This window comes from Berghia stephanieae, chromosome 7 (assembly GCF_034508935.2).
Source record: "Berghia stephanieae isolate SIO BIC M18660-M18661 chromosome 7, UCSD_Bste_1.3, whole genome shotgun sequence".
NCBI lineage: Eukaryota > Metazoa > Mollusca > Gastropoda > Nudibranchia > Aeolidiidae > Berghia > Berghia stephanieae.
Window position 1 is genome coordinate 54412751 of NC_088366.1, and position 18454 is coordinate 54431204.

Genomic DNA, 18454 nt, shown 5'->3' on the forward strand with positions numbered 1-18454 from the left:
AAATCCAAGGGACACAACACATCCTAGCAAAGTCTGAAAACTATTCTTCCACTTGGTTATCTCCCTTTTATTTATTCTCTGAACATTTTTTTTTTTTACTGGATTGTCTCCCTTCTTCTTGTTCTACGAGGATGGATAACGTACCTTTATTTTATGACATTAATTAGTTTCCCTTGAACTCTAACTGGCACTCGATTTTCTACACCATCCCCAACCTCTCAAGCGTTTCTTTGATAATCATGGGATTATTAGTGACTCAGTATTTGTGTCTGATCTGTTCAATTCCAAGTGATGAGTGTTGCCAGTAACTGGGTTGGATCATAAATGCAAAGCTCTGATCCCTACGTTGTATCCCTGAGTAAAACACCTTGAATTTATTATCCCACTCTAACCCGATGTCAATGAGTACCTTTGTGAGGAATGTGTAACGTACTGTATAGAATGGAAAATTGATTCTTCATATCATACGCCTTCAAATTCAAAGCCATTCTACCCACCAGAGTTTATAGATAGTGTGCGCTTGGCTAAGAAGCTCATAACATTGCCATCCAGAAACATAGACAGAAGAAAAGGTTTACACTTACTTACATATTTATTGATTTTAATTCCATTTCAGACATAATATAATGACCAAAAAAAAAAGTGAATATCATATATCTAAAATAAACTTAGTATACATAAACATATTTATAAAAATGCTTGCACACAATCAGTAACGATAGGAGAAGGACATAGAGGAACAAAAAAGATGGAATTATTACCGTTTTAACATCTAAAGGTAAATTGATGAATCAATAATAATAAATAGCAAATACCATATTCTCTGTCCTCATTTATTTTCCGAGACATTTTGTAAAATGGGAGAAAAACATAATTAAAAAAAAAAAAAAAAAAGAAATTCCCTTTTTTCATCCGGGAAATTTGTCTTTAGGGTCTATTCCAAGTGAAGACTGGAATGACCCATGCATCAACAAGTGATCGAACTCGGTACCTTTTGGGTACGAAGCAAAGACCGTACCGCTGAGCCACACTGCTGCCCCCTTGGAAGTAACAACGCTACGACAGCAACGTTTTGAATTGGAATGAAATTCATAAGTGAATATTTGTTTTTGTTTGTTTTTAAGGGTTTTACGGCGCTTGCAACACATTTAGGTCATATCAGCGCCAGTAAAAAGGAAGAAAACGGAATAGTAAAAAGTTCTAGAATTACATTTAAAGCACAAAAGATAAGGTAAGACAAAGGGGAATGGTTCAAATAGGGAACAGGTGTAGATTCCTAGAGCACACCGTCAAAGTACTTAGTTTGAGATCACCTAAAAGTCCCATCCAGAAACAAGCACAAGTCCCTACTAAGAGGAATACACTCTGCTAGAAGCTGTGAACTGTAAAAAGTACCGAACAAAAAAATAATGATCATACAGCTTCCAAAAAAAAAATTATTTAAAATCAAATGTTTTGGGTTCACAATCCCTAATTGGATTCAATAGTCTGATGTCACGCCGCCCGGCAATGGCGGCCATCTTGGTTCTAAACAAAGAAAATCATTCCTTTTTATTCTTCAAGCTGGCTAGAACGTTTCACTTGTCTTGTGATCAGAATGTGTAGTAAAAGTCAAAACATGATCAAATTTATGGTTTTTTCCCTCTGGATACGCTTTTATGCTCGCCGGAGAAATATTTTACGGGCATCCGTCATTGTTCCGATAGTTTAGAGCCAGTGTTGCTAAGTTACCATGCGTCATTAGGAAGGAAGTGACGTTACGACTATTGAATCCTATTTTTTAAAAATTTCAGTCAAAAATGAAAACAGTTCACCAAGAATGGTGATATTTCCAGTAATATCCCGATGAATGTGAACCATAGGTCTCTGCACGTCCAGTGGTGATTTTTGTTTTTAAGAGTTTTACTGCGCTTGCAACACATTAAGGTCATATCAGCGCCAGTAAAAAGGAAGAAAATGGGATAGTAAAAAGTTCTAGAATTACAATTAAAGCAGCCAAGAGAAAGTAAGACAAAGGGGAATTGGGAACAAATAGGGATCAGATGTAGAATCCAAGAGCATACCACCGATGTACTTAGTTTGAGATCAACAAAAGTCTCATCCGTACACATGCACAAAATCCAACAAAGAGGAATACACTCAAATGCTTACATTATACATTAAAAATAACAAATATAATAATACATAACAGAGATGATTTACAAGGAAATGTTTGTTTTTGTTTTTAAGGGTTTTACGGCGCTTGCAACACATTTAGGTTATATCAGCGCCAGTAAAAAGGAAGAAAATGGGATAGTAAAAAGTTCTAGAATTACAATAAAAGCACACAAGAGTAAGTAAGACAAAGGGGAACTGGGAACAAATAGGGATCAGATGTAGATTCCAAGAGCATACCACCAATGTACTTAGTCTGAGATCACCTATAAGTCTCATCCGGACACAAGCACAAAATCCAACAAAGAGGAATACACTCAAATGCTTACATTATACATTAAAAATAAATATAATAATACATAACAGAGAGATGATTTACAAGGAAAAAAATATCATCTCCCAAAACAATAACTATGCATTTGACTGTTTCCCTCCCAGCCAGGACTCCGACCAGGGCCAGGAAAAAAAACCAAGTAATCTCATTCCAAGACAAAGACAGAAAGCATGTTGGAAAATAGATATCTGGGGATAGAAGACACAGTATGTACCTCCCTGCCCGCTATGGGAGGTCAGGATCCCCACCCAGATTTACAAGGAAAAAAATATCATCTCCCAAAACAATAACAATGCATTTGACTGTTTCCCTCCCAGCCAGGACTCCGGCCAGGGCCAGGACAAAACCAAGTAACCTCATTCCAAGACAAAGACTGAAAGAATGTTGGAAAACAGATATAAGGGGATAGAAGACGCAGTATGTACCTCCCTGCCCACTATGGGAGGTCAGGATCCCCACTCAGCATCTAGTGGTGATTAAGGATGGCAAAGTAGTCGAGGTATATTGACACATGGAGAGAAAGATAAAGTAAGTAAATGTGACTCATATATAAGGGAAGCAACTCAAAACAAACGACGTTTCGGCCTTCTTCAAGTAAAGAGAAATACATTATTGAAGAAGGTCAAAGGCCGAAACGTCGTTTGTTTTTGTGTTGTTCCCTTATATATAAGTCCTATTTACTCCCTTTATCTTTCTCTCCATCTCATTGGCTCATTTAGGCACCTCTAGTTCTTGTATTGACACAAATACAAAAATATGAGGACTTTATCAGACTTTATCTTCAGGACTGACAAAATAAATACATCGATCAGACTAGAATTAAATCGAATCAAATAAATGTTGATTCCATCCCATTCATGACGATTCACATCATACACGATTCTCATGAGCCTAATTGAGTGGAGAAGAGTATTACAATTTATGATTTGCTGGTCATTGTTGTTATCATATCCTCTCTTTTTAAAAAAAAAAACAAATCAAACCCTGTATGCAAAAAAAAAAAAAAAGATTTTTCAGACTATTGTTTCATTGAGATTTAATATTAAATAAATGAGTGCCCGTTTCTAATTGCCTTTTACTTCTTCGCAAATATTGCCAGTTCTCCACTAGAAGTATGTTGAAAAGAATCTTTGTTAAGTCTGAAAGATATCAATCTACACATATTTGCTGCCAATGAAAAATTTCACTTACAATGGGATGGATGGTGTATGTCCTTCCGTTATATTAGAGAGATTTGATGTCCAGGGATAGAGAGAATCCCAGATAAAAAAAAAAAAATCAGCCTAAAAAGTGGTTTAAGTTTAACTCACTCAATCCTAGAGATTTTTTTCTACTTTTCAAAATTGAAAAAAAATGTATTTAAAATGAGCATGTGCATAGATAGTTTTATTCAAATTAAGAACATTAGTTTTGATACTACGCCTATAATTTGCCTCATAAAAACTGTAATAAATATAGACATGGGGTAAAAGTAACCCCGGGTATACTAAGGATATAGTTGGTGTTAGGGTTGAGTGAGTTAAGCCTGACAAAAAAAAAAGAGGAACTTAAAATTCTGGAAGATAAATGTGTCTTTCATATCCTTAGGCTGCTTTATTCTACTTATACATTTATCCATTTACTCTTACACGGAGGATTCCATGGTTCAGTTGATAAAGCACTCACTCACAAGCTAAGGGTAGTCATTAAAGCTAAGGGTCCTCATATCGATTCCCCTCCCCCCCCCCTCCTCCCTCCCCTCCTGTCAATCTCTCGCCCATTCGGTAGCTGGGTGAGTCAGATCTGGTGGAAAGTACTTTGTACTAAAATAAGACATTAAGGAGCAGGTACAGGTATAAGATAAAGAACTGAAGAAAAATACAAGAAGAAAAAAAAAACATATATCCCCAAAAAATCAGTCGACCAGTCAAGGTTGACTGGATTTTTTGGGGGGATGGTTTGTTTTCTTATGTTTTCCTTTCTTGCTTTGTCTGGCACCTTTCATACACACTTGTTCAGCACTTAACTAGCGTCCCCTTCAAAAGGGTAGCAAACAATTGCCATTGTCCACTTAAAGTCGTAGAAATCAAGATGAATTCCAGCTCCATGGGCCCTATAGGGAATGAGATTAGCAGAAGAGTAGCGTCCCTTGATTGGACGTCACCTTACAGAGAGAACGTCAAAATGGTTTTACGCATGCGTCTCTCTCGTCCTCGCTTTCAGTGAAGTGTCTCATGCCGCACAACCAAGATGATGTTCTCTTTCTAATGACTTTTCCGCTCGTGACTTCCAATCAAGGGACGCTACTCTTCCGCTAATCTCATTCCCTATTGCTTTGAAAGACTACGCTCACACACACACACACACACAAACACACACACATTATCATCAAGTCCAGCTTGACACGACAAAACAAGCTTGGAAAAAAAAAATGCAAGGACATCTGGCCAAAATGTGGGATATTCGAGGGGGAAGGAGGAGAAAAGCGAGTGCAAATCCCTCTTACCTTCGACATTGGATAGAAGAGCAGACTACAAGGAATGAGATTAGCGGAAGAGTAGCACCCCTTGATTGGACGTCACCCATAGTCTGTGACGTCACTGGCGGAAAAGTTATTAGAGAGAGAGAACGTCATGTTGGTTGTGCGCATGCGTCTCTCGTCCTCGCTTCCGGTGAAAGCGGCTTGAGACACTTCAAAACCAAATTGACGTTCTCTCTGTAAGGTGACATCCAATCAAGGGACGCTACTCTTCCGCTAATCTCATTCCCTATATCGTATTAGTATTAGTCTGGTCTAAGACAATGGTAGGCATAAAGAAAGAGTGTCAACGTTCTAATTGGAAATGGTTCATAGTTCACCTATTCATCTGCAAAACAAACATGTTTTTTATTTTTAATCTGAAATCGGGTTAAACATTATTGACATATTTTCACATCCTATAAAATACCTCATAATTAAGGTGAGCTGTCTGAAGAGTTGTGAAAACTAGATGAAATGTGGCCAAAATCAAATAAATTTATGAATGACTCTTAAAAACTTAAAATGGCAAAGAGACAAGTGATCCATCCTCAAGCCTTCAATAATTTAGACAAATTAACTCACTCAATCCTAGAGATTTTTGCTACTTTTCAAGATTGGAAAAAAATGTATTAAAAATGAGATGTGCGTAGATAGTTTTATTCAACTACCAGTAACATGTAAAAATTAAGATCAATAGATTTGATACTACGCCTATAATTTGTCTCATAAAAATTTAATAAATAGGCATGGGGTTAAAGTAACTTTGGTAAACTACGGATATAGTCGGTGTTATGGTTGAGTGAGTTAAACAAATCTAAATTTGACTTTGCACTCATTTTGTCTTTCAAATCCTTCCAGTTGCTTTCTAACTTACAACTCATCAGAACCAACTCCATGAAAATTGCCATTCTGCTGACATTATGAAATAAATTTCTACAGAGAGTCATCAATCTTTACTTTTCAATCTTTCAAAAACTTTCCTTTGCATGTACAATAAAATATCAAATGTCAATAATCCGTAACTTACGAACAAATAAATATATGCACATCAAATTGTGATCGACTCAAAACATCTACCTCCCAGCTTGTTTCACTAAATACGAAAAAAATATGGAAGAACAATACAAAAATATCACTTGTCATAAACAATAAAATAGACCTTATTACAACAATTTTTACAGAACGATTAAACTCCAACTACTACATCTCCATACAATTTCATAGACATCCGCTTTTAAATCTTCCTAACCGCAAACTACAATTTAATGATAAATCTTTTTCAACACCATCATCATCTCATCATCTGCTGCCGTTTCATCTTCCTCTCCATCTTTTTCTGTTTCTTCTCATTCACTGCCTCTGCTGGAGCGGAAGAAAAGAACCAGGGGCCTAAAATGTTGACCCACAGTAAATAAAAGGCTCTTGCTGGGGCCTGGGGAAAACCAAAGGAAATAATGTCAATGTACACATTCTAAACCTTAAAAATTCAAAATACTGTATAAGGATTATAGAGAGTGGCAAAACCATCTGTTATTATCATGAAGCCATAGAAAGTCACGAAAATAAACAAAGAACATCTGAATTATATTATGAAATTTAAAAAAGGAGTTCCTTTGTAATTGTCTATTAAATGCCATGCAAATCATGGGGTTAATGTGCGACTATGTGGTATTGTGGTGTGACACTCGCTTTTGGATCGGAAGGTCATGGGTTTGAGCCTCGCTTGGCACATTGTTGAGTCCTTGAGTCACATTCTCTTACCGTACTCAAGTGTAAAATGAGAATCTGACCGTTAACAGCGTTGTCTCTGTTGGAAATAAATTGTAATATCGCTTAACATGCGTCATGTCCCGCTCAACATATTACGTGTTGCTGTTGGTCAGGGACCCCTTGAAAAGTGCTTTAAGCATGTTTAGTGGATATTGCGCTATATAAAAGCTCAAGTTTTTTGGTTTTTTTTTTTTAAAGCTTAAGTTAACGGCTATGATGAACTACAGTTTGACATTTTTTACTAAATTAAAAATATTCACAACAGACTATAACATAAAAACAGTAGAATGACAGTGGGACTCGATCCAGGGACCTCCTAGTCTGAAGGCAAGTGTCATACCACAAGACCACAAAGCTATAAAGGTCAATTTCTTTGTCTAAAAGATTTCAGGGGTCCAAGCACGGTAAAAGTGCAATGACTATGGAATTGAACAAAAGAGTGAAAAACTAATGCCACTCACCACTAACACCAGCAACCAGAAATAATTTGAAACCAATGAGCATATCTGAGCAATGGCGGCTAATAAAATGAGATCTTTTGTGTGTCTGAAAAAAGATAATGAGAAATAATTACTCATTAAAAAAATATAACATATAAAATTTCAAAGACCCGAAATCAATCCCTAATCCAATCACACACACATACAAACACATCCACACATAAAACAAATGCATGTACAAACACATATCTATATACACATACATCTGTGTGACTAACTTCATTCATAATAGGGGAATAATAATGTGATGTCAAAATACTGGTTCCAATCTCATTGGAAGTTTGATATCAGTCCTCCAGAGGACTGGATACATACATTATAAAAAAAATAAAATTTAAAATAAATAAAATTCCCTTTATTCATCCCATAGGGGAAATTTGTCTTTAGGGTCTATTCCAAGGGAAGACTGGAATAACCCAGGCGTCAGCCGCAGTGCAGCGCCGCAAATTGAGCTAGGGCGAGGTGACTTGCTTAAGGCCACACAGTGCAGCGGGTAATCGAACTCAGTACCTTTCGGGTACGAAGCAAAGACCGTACCGCTGAGCCACGCTGCCCCCTGTGTGCACAACTGATCTTCTGGTTTCAGGATGATGGCCTCTTATTTTCTAGCCTAAATGAAATGCTGTTTGCTCTTTTACTCCCCATCATCACAAGAATCTGCCTATACATCCTGCTTTCTACTTCTACTACTACTACTACGCCACCACCACCACTACTACTACTGCTACTACTACTACTACTACTACTGCTACTACTGCTACTACTACTACTACTACTGCTACTACTGCTACTACTACTACTACTACTACTACTGCTACTACTGCTACTACTACTACCACTACTGCTACTACTACTACTACTACTACTGCTACTACTACTACTACTACTACTACTGCTACTACTTCTACTACTACTACTACTACTACTGCTACTACTGCTACTACTACTACTTCTACTACTACTACTACTACTACTGCTACTACTGCTACTACTACTACTACTACTACTGCTACTACTGCTACTCCTACTACCATTATTACTACTACTACTACTACTACTACTACTACTACTACTACTGCTACTACTGCTACTACTGCTACTACAACAGCTATGTCACCTCATGATTCATTCTGTAACCTATTCATTGTTAGTCCTCCGGAGGAGTGGTTAAAAACTTCCAATGAATTTTGAACTGGAAGAGGGGAAAGTGTGACATCATGACTTCTACTTCCCATTTGAACAACCTGTAAAGGAACTTACCTTTAAGTTTGAAAAGTTCAGATAGCAGCCTAAAATCCCTGTTTGTTATAGCTGAAAACAACCAAAATGGCCTAAATCACCATTTTTTAAAGCATTTTTAGTCTCTCTCTCTCTCTCTCTCTCTCTCTCTCTCTCTCTCTCTCTCTCTCTCTCTCTGTCGTGTAGTATAATAGGAAGTAGTCTATACACACAAACACAAAGAGAATTCACGAACTAGACCTAGCCCTGCTCTCCATTTGCCCTTAGCTGCAGGCTTACATGAGCACAATGCGCGCTAATACATTGTATTTAGATACAATAAGTGGGTTTCGGTGCCCCTGTTATAACCAAGTTTTTTGTTTTTTTTAATGTCCTTCCGCGTCATGACATCATAAGATATCGTCGCCTAGGCATTCCATGAAGGATAATATAGATAATTCATCAAACAAGATGTCTGATGTCAACAGGAATCACCCATGTTGTCCAAGTTAGCAAATTGGGGGTTAATAATCTTGCCCAAGTAAAAAAAAAACAAAAGTGCCTGAAGCGGGATTCACAGTGCAATGCCTTAACGATTCAGCCACTTCACCCCCGTTATAACCGATTAGGCTTTTAAAAGTCCCTGCCATAGCTGGTAAATTTTACTAAAGGCAAAGAGGGAGAAAAAAGAAAAGAATAGGGAATGAGATTAGCGGAAGAGTAGCGTCCCTTCATTGGACGTCACCCATAGTCTGTGACGTCACCGGCGGAAAAGTTATTAGAGAGAGAACGTCATGTTGGTTGTGCCCATGCGTCTCTCGTCCTCGCTTCCGGTGAAAGCGGCTTGAGACACTTCAAAACCAAATTGACGTTCTTTCTGTAAGGTGACATCCAATCAAAGGGACGCTACTCTTCCGCTAATCTCATTCCCTATAGGGATTTTTAAAAACTCTGTTATAACCAGGTCCCTGTTATACACAGGTTCCACTGAACATATTCTCCCACTTACTCAGCCATGCCTGCTTGCATATTGAGATCCACCCCGGGATCCATCACCTGTCCCTCGTGGTATTTGACATGACCCATGGAAGCCATGAACTGGTAGCTGAAGAAGTATATGGCTGACACGGCAACACACATCAACTGAAAATGCGGAAGCAAAAAAAAAGAAAAAACGGGGTTTGTTTTTTGTTTTTTTTTTCATCATACAAGGTGCTTGGATAAAACATGATCAAGAAGACTGAAGGCCAATTTCTTCTTCTCAAATTAATTTTTAAAATTATTTGGAATCAAAAGAAGACAGTTTTAAGGTTTACATGCTACAATTTTAATATATTTGCCAGAGTTAAACTTTGTTTCAAGCTGCAAATGAATTTGAGTAAAAGAAATCAATAAAAGTTTTGAACCGTCTCCACAAATTTTATCCATATTGTATCTAATTACTAATTATCTTTGGTTTTTTACTTGTTGTATTATAACATGAGCCCTAAGCCTCAAAGTGCATTCACACTATATGAGCTGTTTACCCAGTGAATGAGCTCTAGATTAAAAATTATACAAAGGTAATCCATTAAATTCATTGACTAAGCCTTGACCTTTTTAATGGTGAAATAATTAAAGGGATGTAGATTTTGATTGGTTGATGGTTTAACCTGACCCACTCCTTTCCTGACCTTTTAACCTAATGTCAAAGACCTAACAATCATCTAACAAAAGCATGTGTCCCAGTGGCCACTTTGGCGTATGTACACAAGAAGAAAAAATACATTGTACTGATTATTGCATGAGTTAAGATTCCATTTTGGAAATGTATATTTTTAAAAAACATTTCAACAATGAAACTCCATTGTACTAAATCACAGTTTTTAACTCACCAGTGGAAGGGTGGTAAATTGATCCCAGAAGAAAAAGAAGGAAATTCCATAGTAAACACTCTGTAAAATGAAATTAAATAATAATAATAATAATAATAATAATAATAATAATAATGAAATAAAAATGATAGTGTGATAGGCTGGTAATATGCAAAGCTGATTTCTACTAATTTGCATATATCTGATAACCCAAATTGTTAAAGGCTCCACTTTAATGTAATGGAAATACTCTCAAAATAATGCAAAATGTAATTTTTGTGTTTGATGAAGTTGACGTTACTCAGGTTTTTGTTATTGCTTTTTGCCATCCGTGTTTATGAGTAATTCTCACTAAGCTGTATTAACCTGACTATAAATGATCATGGTTATATATAGTTTTGTGTGTTGGTCCGTTATACTTCCAGATGGCAATGTTGTGAGTTTCTTAGCCAAGTGCATACAATATATATGTGGACATACGGACATGACTGATAAATAGGTTTACATTGACAGATAGATTGATCATACTAATTTAACAAGAAATGTCATTTTTACATCTGATCTATTATGAACGTAAAGGCACGCTGATTCGCCACCACTACCAGACTGCCTGATGTACAACATTCTCCTTCTTCGCTTAAAGCTTGGAGAACGGTTTGGCATTCTATTTACTTCATTACATTGCTTTTTTTTTTTTAATAATAGAAAATGACGGAAATTAAAGTGTATATAGTTGACAATGATTAATTGAATGTTGTGAAAAGAATAAGAGCAGATATGTTGTCTAGTGGCATGACACTCGCTTTCAGATCGAGAGGTCTAGGGTTCAAGACCTGCTCACAGCAGTAAATAGTTGAATCCTTTGAAAAGGCTCAAAACTCAAATTATCTCACTGTACTCAGGTGTAAAAACGAGTACCTGGCTGCTAACAGCATTGTCTGTTTGAAAAATTGTAATTTCGCCTAACAGGTGTCATGTCTTGTCCTACATGTTAAGTGTTACTGTTGGTGAGAGACCCCCTTGTAAAGCACTTTGAGCATTTTTGTGAAATTGCGCCATATAAATGCTTTAGTTTTTGGGATTAAAAAAAATTTTTTGGGTATGATTATCCATCCAGTCTATAGATTTCCATCAAATCATGGCATCATAAGCCACGCATGTGAAAGGTTCAAAAGTCGCTTAAACAATAATATCAAATTTACAACATATGACGGATGTAATAGTCAGAGGGTGAGAATAAATCTGTTAACATATGAATGGCAAAAGTCAAAAGTATCAAAGACTAAAATGGCTGAAGAATGTCATTAAACTTTAAATACAAAAGCATCCATTTTACCAACAACAACAAAACCCAACCTCCCCCCCCCCCCCCCCCCCCCCCCCCCCTAATTAACAGCTCGTGCATTTATATAGAATTAATTAATTATCCAAAAAATATGCTAAAGGTGTTTTACAAGGGGTACCAACCCAACAGCAACATTTAATATATAGGATGAGACGACATATGATGCCTGTCAGGATAATATTACAATTTTTCAGACGTAGACAATGCAGTTAAAGGCCAGGTACTCATTTTACGCCCGATTGCGGTGAGAGAATGTAAGTAAAGAACCTTTTCCAAGGCCTCAACTAAGCACTGCTCAGAGACCTGAACCTTCCCGTGCTAAGATGAGTGTCATACCAAGGACACATAGCCGAGCTGCCACAATGGTTTTTGGATAGGTCAATAGTCTATCACACTTGTCCTATTTAGGGCAGCAATGGGGTGGGTGTAACTAGTAAATAAAAAATTTTTAAAAGCTGATCATTATCTTCATAGATATGTGCATTTTGAAATTCAGATAATAGTTTGTTTCGTTTGTATATTTCTTTCGAAAGTTTGGACTTTGTGGGTATTTGGCCCATCTTGATTTAACGAAGAGAAAATAAAGTGAGTGAATGTGACTCGTATAAAATAATCTCGTCACTCTCTGCCTTTTTTGTGTGTAACCTGAGGAAGGTCAAAGGCTGAAATATTGTTTGTTTTGTATTGTCCCCATTTATACGAGTCATATTCACTGACCTTATTTGTCTCTAAATTTTAAAGGCTCAATAAGGCATCTCTAGCTTCTTGTTTTTTGATCTGTTTAAAATGAAATGGTTGTTTTTCAGTGACTTACATTGACACCTGCAATGATATAAATATATATCTTTAGAGTCTGTTGATTCTCCTCAGCTATAAGTTTCTTGCCTCGAGTCCCTTGTTTTCCTTTGGTCGGCTGGAAAAAAAAAGACAATCCTTAATCATATCATATCACGCACAGCGTCAAAGATTAATAGGAATAAATCTTTTAACCCTACAGCTGTCAGGGCTGATCTTAAAATGACTTATGTCAGGATTTATTCCATCACTTTCAGCAAAAAAAGATTAGTAACTGCGATGAGACTAGCTTCTAGGGAAAATAGAGAAGCATCACAATTCATTATAATATTCAGTCAAAAACAATCTTAAATTATTCAAATCCCAATCATTACGAGTTTTATAATGATCAAGAGAACATGCATTTTTTTATTTTAAAAGTTACACTATCCTTAGTCGGACTGTTTGATTTTATTATTCTTAGTCGGACTGTTTGATTTTATTATCCTTAGTCGGACTGTTTGATTTTATTATTCTTAGTCGGACTGTTTGATTTTATTATTCTTAGTCGGACTGTTTGATTTTATTATTCTTAGTCGGACTGTTTGATTTTATTATTCTTAGTCGGACTGTTTGTTTATTATCTTAGTCGGCTGTTGATTTATTATCTTAGTCGGACTGTTTGATTTTATTATTCTTAGTCGGACTGTTTGATTTTATTATTCTTAGTCGGACTGTTTGATTTTATTATTCTTAGTCGGACTGTTTGATTTTATTATTCTTAGTCGGACTGTTTGATTTTATTATTCTTAGTCGGACTGTTTGATTTTATTCTTCTTAGTCGGACTGTTTGATTTTATTATTCTTAGTCGGACTGTTTGATTTTATTATCTTAGTCGGACTGTTTGATTTTATTATTCTTAGTAGGACTGTTTGATTTTATTATTCTTAGTCGGACTGTTTGATTTTATTATTCTTAGTCGGACTGTTTGATTTATGAATGACAAATAAAATTTATAGAAAATAAAAATTTACTGACAAATGAGAATTGTAGGTTAAGATAAAGAGCAAATTAAGAAGAAAAAAAATGAGCTTATATAGATATATAAGATATATAGCTATATCCTCTGAATGTGCTCAAAGTGCTTTAAAAGGAGTCCAAAGCCAATAGAAACACTGAACATCTAGGACGGTACATGATTCTTGTGAGGTACTATTACAATCTTTTTTTTTATTATGGTCAGGTACTCATTTTACACCTGAGTAAGCCGGCAGCATGGCTCAACAATGTGGTCTTTGCTTCGTACTCCTAAGGTATTGAGTTTGACTACTGGCTGCCCTGTTGGGCCTTGCGCAAGTCACTTCGCCCTGGCTCACTTTGCAGCACTGCACTATGACGGCTGATGCTTGGGTTATTCTAGTCTTCCCTTGGAAGAGACTCTAAAGACAAATTTCCTATTGGGGATGAGTAAAAAGAATTTTATTTTTATCTTAGGTAAATATTAACTATTACACCCAACCACATTTGCGCTAAATCACTCCTTTCATGCATTCATTTTTGTTTTAATTTTGGGGGTGGTGGGCACAAGTGCCTACATGCGACTAGTCTTTGTTTCCGTAAATGTGAGTTGAAGGAGTCCACAGACAGCGTTACTTGCGACTGCACTATCAGACAGCTTATTCCAGTCCTTAATTGTACGAACTAGAAATGAGCGTTTGTACTGGTTTGTTGTTGTTGGTATAGTTCTGAAGTTGCAACTGTTATTACATATATGTGAATATGAAGTTCCTTTTGTGAATTGTTTTATGCCGTTAAGTTGTACACCTCCAATACACCTTATTAAAATGGTACACCATTTGAAAAATTTGGTAAACCCTAGGGTGCAAAACACCCAGTTGAAAAGCATTGGATTAGAATACCAACACTTACAAAGTTCTAAGAATCTTACAAAAAGTAGATACTCTAGTCTAAGTCTAAACAAGACACAGCATCGGCATCATGCCATCGTAGCCTACGTACATAATCATAGACATCTACTAATTACTAAAATAGAATGATTCTGAGGAGTTGAAGTTAATCCTATGAGCTTGGGGCTGTGTATGAAAAAATCTCGTAGTCTAGCATGGTCCTCCTAATTCTATCTAAATAATGCAGTGCAAGTGCAAGTGCAAGAAAGACTGCCAAAAAAAAAAAACCAAAAAAATAAATAAATTGGCACTGGTTAATCTGAGATTCGAGAACAATTCTTAATGTATTCATAGAAATACTAGAGAGTTTAAAGTGATGTGTTTTTTATTTGCTAATATATGCTCGTCTAAAGAGTCAGTTGAAGTTGAAGTCCGTGGCCATGATGAGTGAAGAGTGCAGGCTGTGGAGAAACGAGTGGAAATTGAAGCCGGTTTTCTCGTATATGGTATCCGAAGTTTGAGGGAGACAAAGACTGTTTGGAAAGAGTGCAAAGGAGAGCAACAAAACTTATCACACACCTGAAAGACAAAACATACTGTGAGAGATTGAAAGAATTAAATCTCCCGACCTTAGATTACAGGAGAAGAAGGGGAGATATGATCCAAACATATAAAATAGTAAAGGGAATAGACAGGGTAGAGGCAGGATTCCTTAAACCAAACAAGAACATTCAGACACGAGGAAACAGCAAGAAACTGAAAAAAGAACGTTTTAAAACAAATGAAAGAAGGAACTTTTTTTCATCTATCTAGAATTGTAAATAACTGGAATAAACTACAAGAAACCACAGTATCAGCAAAAAATTTGAATAAATTCAAAGCAGAGTTGGAGATAAGCAACACCCTAGGAAACAAGTTCAATTATAAAAATTGGTCCAATCATTAACAGATGAGGAGGAGCGAAGGAGACTACACCAAGTCTAAAAGCTCTATACAGAGGTATCCAGGTATCCAGGTATTCTCATTCTTTAACTTTACGGTTTCAAAGTAAAAAATTTGCTAGCTTGAGATCTATTCCCCAGTAATTTTCACGCCCGATTGTTTGTATGGTGATATATAATGTCCACTTTAACTTAAACACTTTAACATGAAGACAAGGTTTGTCACTTACCGGCATATTGGTGGTAGTTGGAAAATAAAATGTTGGAAGTGTGTACTTAATTTGTTTGTTGTGTGTTGACGTTAACGGAAGTTAGATGTTATAAAAGTTTATTAGCGTTATTTCCCTTGTCTAAGATTTTCCACGAATCCCAATTTGGCCTTGAGCGTGTTCCTTGAACATAACGAAAAGACCACGAATTATGATGATGGCTGCTAGTTTATGTTTGGAATCAATGGTCAACATACGGAATGATAGTAGTGATGTTGATGATGATGACGACACTGGTGGCTATAGTGACTGATGATGGTAGTAGTAATGTTCATAAGCAATGTCATTTTTAGTCCAATTGATGGGACTCTCGCGATATGCATCATATTCTTCTTCTTCTTCTTCTTCTTCTTCTTCTTCTTCTTCTTCTTCTTCTTCTTATTATTATTATATTATATATATATTCATCATCATCATCATCATCATCATTATTATTATTATTATTATTATTATTATTATTATTATTATTATTATTAGCGAGCTAAGGCTATGTGACTTGCTCAAGGCCACACAGCGCGACGGGTAGTCGAACTCGGTACCTTTCGAATAGGAAGCAAAGACCATACCGCTGAGCCACACTGAGCTGTTGCGTTAAATGACAATCGTTGCATTCTTTCTTTCGAATGAAACGATCATATCCTATCCCAGTGTGTAAAGGTTCGGTTTTTGGTTCACAGCACGATTTAAAATAGATCCACGAGTTCCAGGCAGCGATAAGAAACTTAACTCACTGAACCCTAACACCGACTATATTCGTAGTTTACTAGGGTTACTTTTACCCCATGCCTATTTATTACATTTTTATGAGACAAATTATAGGCGTCGTATCAAAGCTAAAGTTTTTAGTTTTTACATGTTAATGGTAGTTGAAATAAAACTATCTATGTACCTTCATGCTCATTTTTAATACATTTTTTTTTTATGTGCTCATTTTGAATACATTTTTTCCAATTTTGAAAAGTAGCAAAAACCTCTAGGATTGAGTGAGTTAAACGGTTTGCCTTTAGGGGGACATTTTGTACACATTTCCTATCCTTACCGAAGACGAACGTGATAGTCGAGTGTCATCTTTGTGTAAAGTGCCGATATGTTGTCCTGTGATATGACACTCGCTCTGGGTTCGAGCAACGCTTGGCGCATAGTTGAGTCCTTGGAAAAGACTCTTTATTCACATTCCCTCACCGTACTCAGGTGAAAAATGAGTACCTGACCGTTAACAGCGGTGTCTCTGTCCGAAATAAATTGTAATATCGCCTAACAGGCGGTCATGTATTGCCCTACAGGTTAAGTGTTGCTGTTGGCTTGGGATCCCTTGTAAAGCGCTTTGAGTTCGTTCAGTGGGTATTGCTCGATATAAAAGCATAAAAGGAAAATATAGAGAATATTGGTCAGAATTTTGCAATGGTCAAACGGGCTGTGTGATTCGTTATACACATGTGTTAAATGGACCCTTTTTCAAAATAGGGAATTTAATATATATATATATATATATATATATTATATATATATATATATATATATACATACATACATGTATATATATATATATATATATAATACATGTATATATATATATATATATATATAATATACATATATATATATATATATATATATATATATATATATATATATATATATATATATATATATATATATATATATATATAAAGCGCTTAGAACGTAATATTTAAAAGCAAAAAAAATAATAAAAAAATAAACGTAATATTTATCATGGATAAGCGCTAAATAAATTGCTGTACTTTTGCATGTTTTAATTCTAGCAACAGCGAGAAGATATGAAGAGATAAAAATCATGTCATGATGTGGTGAGATAAATCTGAAAGGATGTTCCAAATACATTTTTTTAAAGCAACAGCGGCAACAATCTGTTCCGGTCATTGGAAAATGCTCTTACATTCTCTCACCGTACTCAGGTGTAAAATGAGTACCTGGTCGTTAACAGCATTGTCTCTGTCCTTAATATCGTCTAACAGGCGTTATGCCTTGTCCTACAGGTCAAGTGTTGCTGTTGGCTTGGGATCCCTTGTAAAGCGCTTTGAGCACGTCCAGTGGGTATTGCTCGATATAAAAACACAAAGGAATAAAGAATATTGGTCAGACTATTGCAATGGTCAAACCGGCCGTGTGTTTCGTTATACACATGTGTTAAATGGACGCTTTTTCAAAATCGGGAATTAAAAATTATATATATAGATACTTAACTATCTCCTCACGGACCTTTCTCCGGAACACTTGATTGTCGATTTCCCCCAAAAAATATGTGATGTACAAACGTTTTCTGATTAATAAAATTGTTGGTTGTATCGTAGCGGATGTTAAGATTCTCCTGTAGTTGGTAAGGAGAGATATAAAGCGCCTAGAACGAAATATTTACCACGGATAAGCGCTATCTAAATATATTGCTGTACGCAGGGGCGTGGCTATATTAGTTGATTTGGTGCCTGGCATCGCATCCATCTTTAAAAAATGGATTACAGCATTTAAAAAATAATAAAACTGAGACAGGGTATATATCGCCTCTTATTTTTTTGAGTAAATCTTTTCATTAATTTTTGTTTCTTTCTTTCGTATTTACAAATATACCATATTTTAAGTGATTTTCTTCTGATTCTGGCACCACCCTATACTGTAAGCATGCCACGCCACTGGCTGTACCTTTTTTTTTTAATTATGTTTTAATTCTAGCAACAGCCAGAAGATATGAAGAGATAAAATCATGATCATAATGTCATGATGTGTTGAGCTAAATCTGAAAGGATGTTCCAAATATAGTTAACAAAAAATATTTTAAAAAACAACAACAAACAAACAAACAAAAAAAAAAACAAAAAAAAAAAACAAGGAAGCAACCGCGACAACCATCT

General features: G+C 35.9%; 1 protein-coding gene across 1 annotated transcript; it reads right to left on the minus strand.

Annotated features, from left to right (window-relative positions):
- Positions 1-1787: 1787 nt before the first annotated feature.
- On the minus strand, positions 1788-15590 carry LOC144977504 (transmembrane protein 208-like). Its single transcript, XM_078922801.1, has 6 exons — positions 15528-15590; positions 12489-12587; positions 10351-10410; positions 9486-9619; positions 7220-7304; positions 1788-6420 (listed from the first exon to the last, which is right to left on the minus strand). Exons 1-6 carry the CDS (start codon positions 15531-15533, stop codon positions 6280-6282), a joined length of 525 nt encoding a protein of 174 aa, XP_078778927.1. The 5' UTR covers positions 15534-15590; the 3' UTR covers positions 1788-6279.
- Between the last annotated feature and the right edge of the window lie 2864 nt (positions 15591-18454).

What these genes read in the sequence shown, in the direction of transcription:
- LOC144977504 (XM_078922801.1), bottom strand. An exon ending in ATGCAAGCAGGCATGGCTGA is followed by an intron (nt 7,305 to 9,485) that starts GTAAGTGGGAGA and finishes ATCTTTTTTCAG; the next exon opens with ACACACAAAAGATCTCATTT. An exon ending in TCTGGTTGCTGGTGTTAGTG is followed by an intron (nt 6,421 to 7,219) that starts GTGAGTGGCATT and finishes GGTTTTCCCCAG; the next exon opens with GCCCCAGCAAGAGCCTTTTA.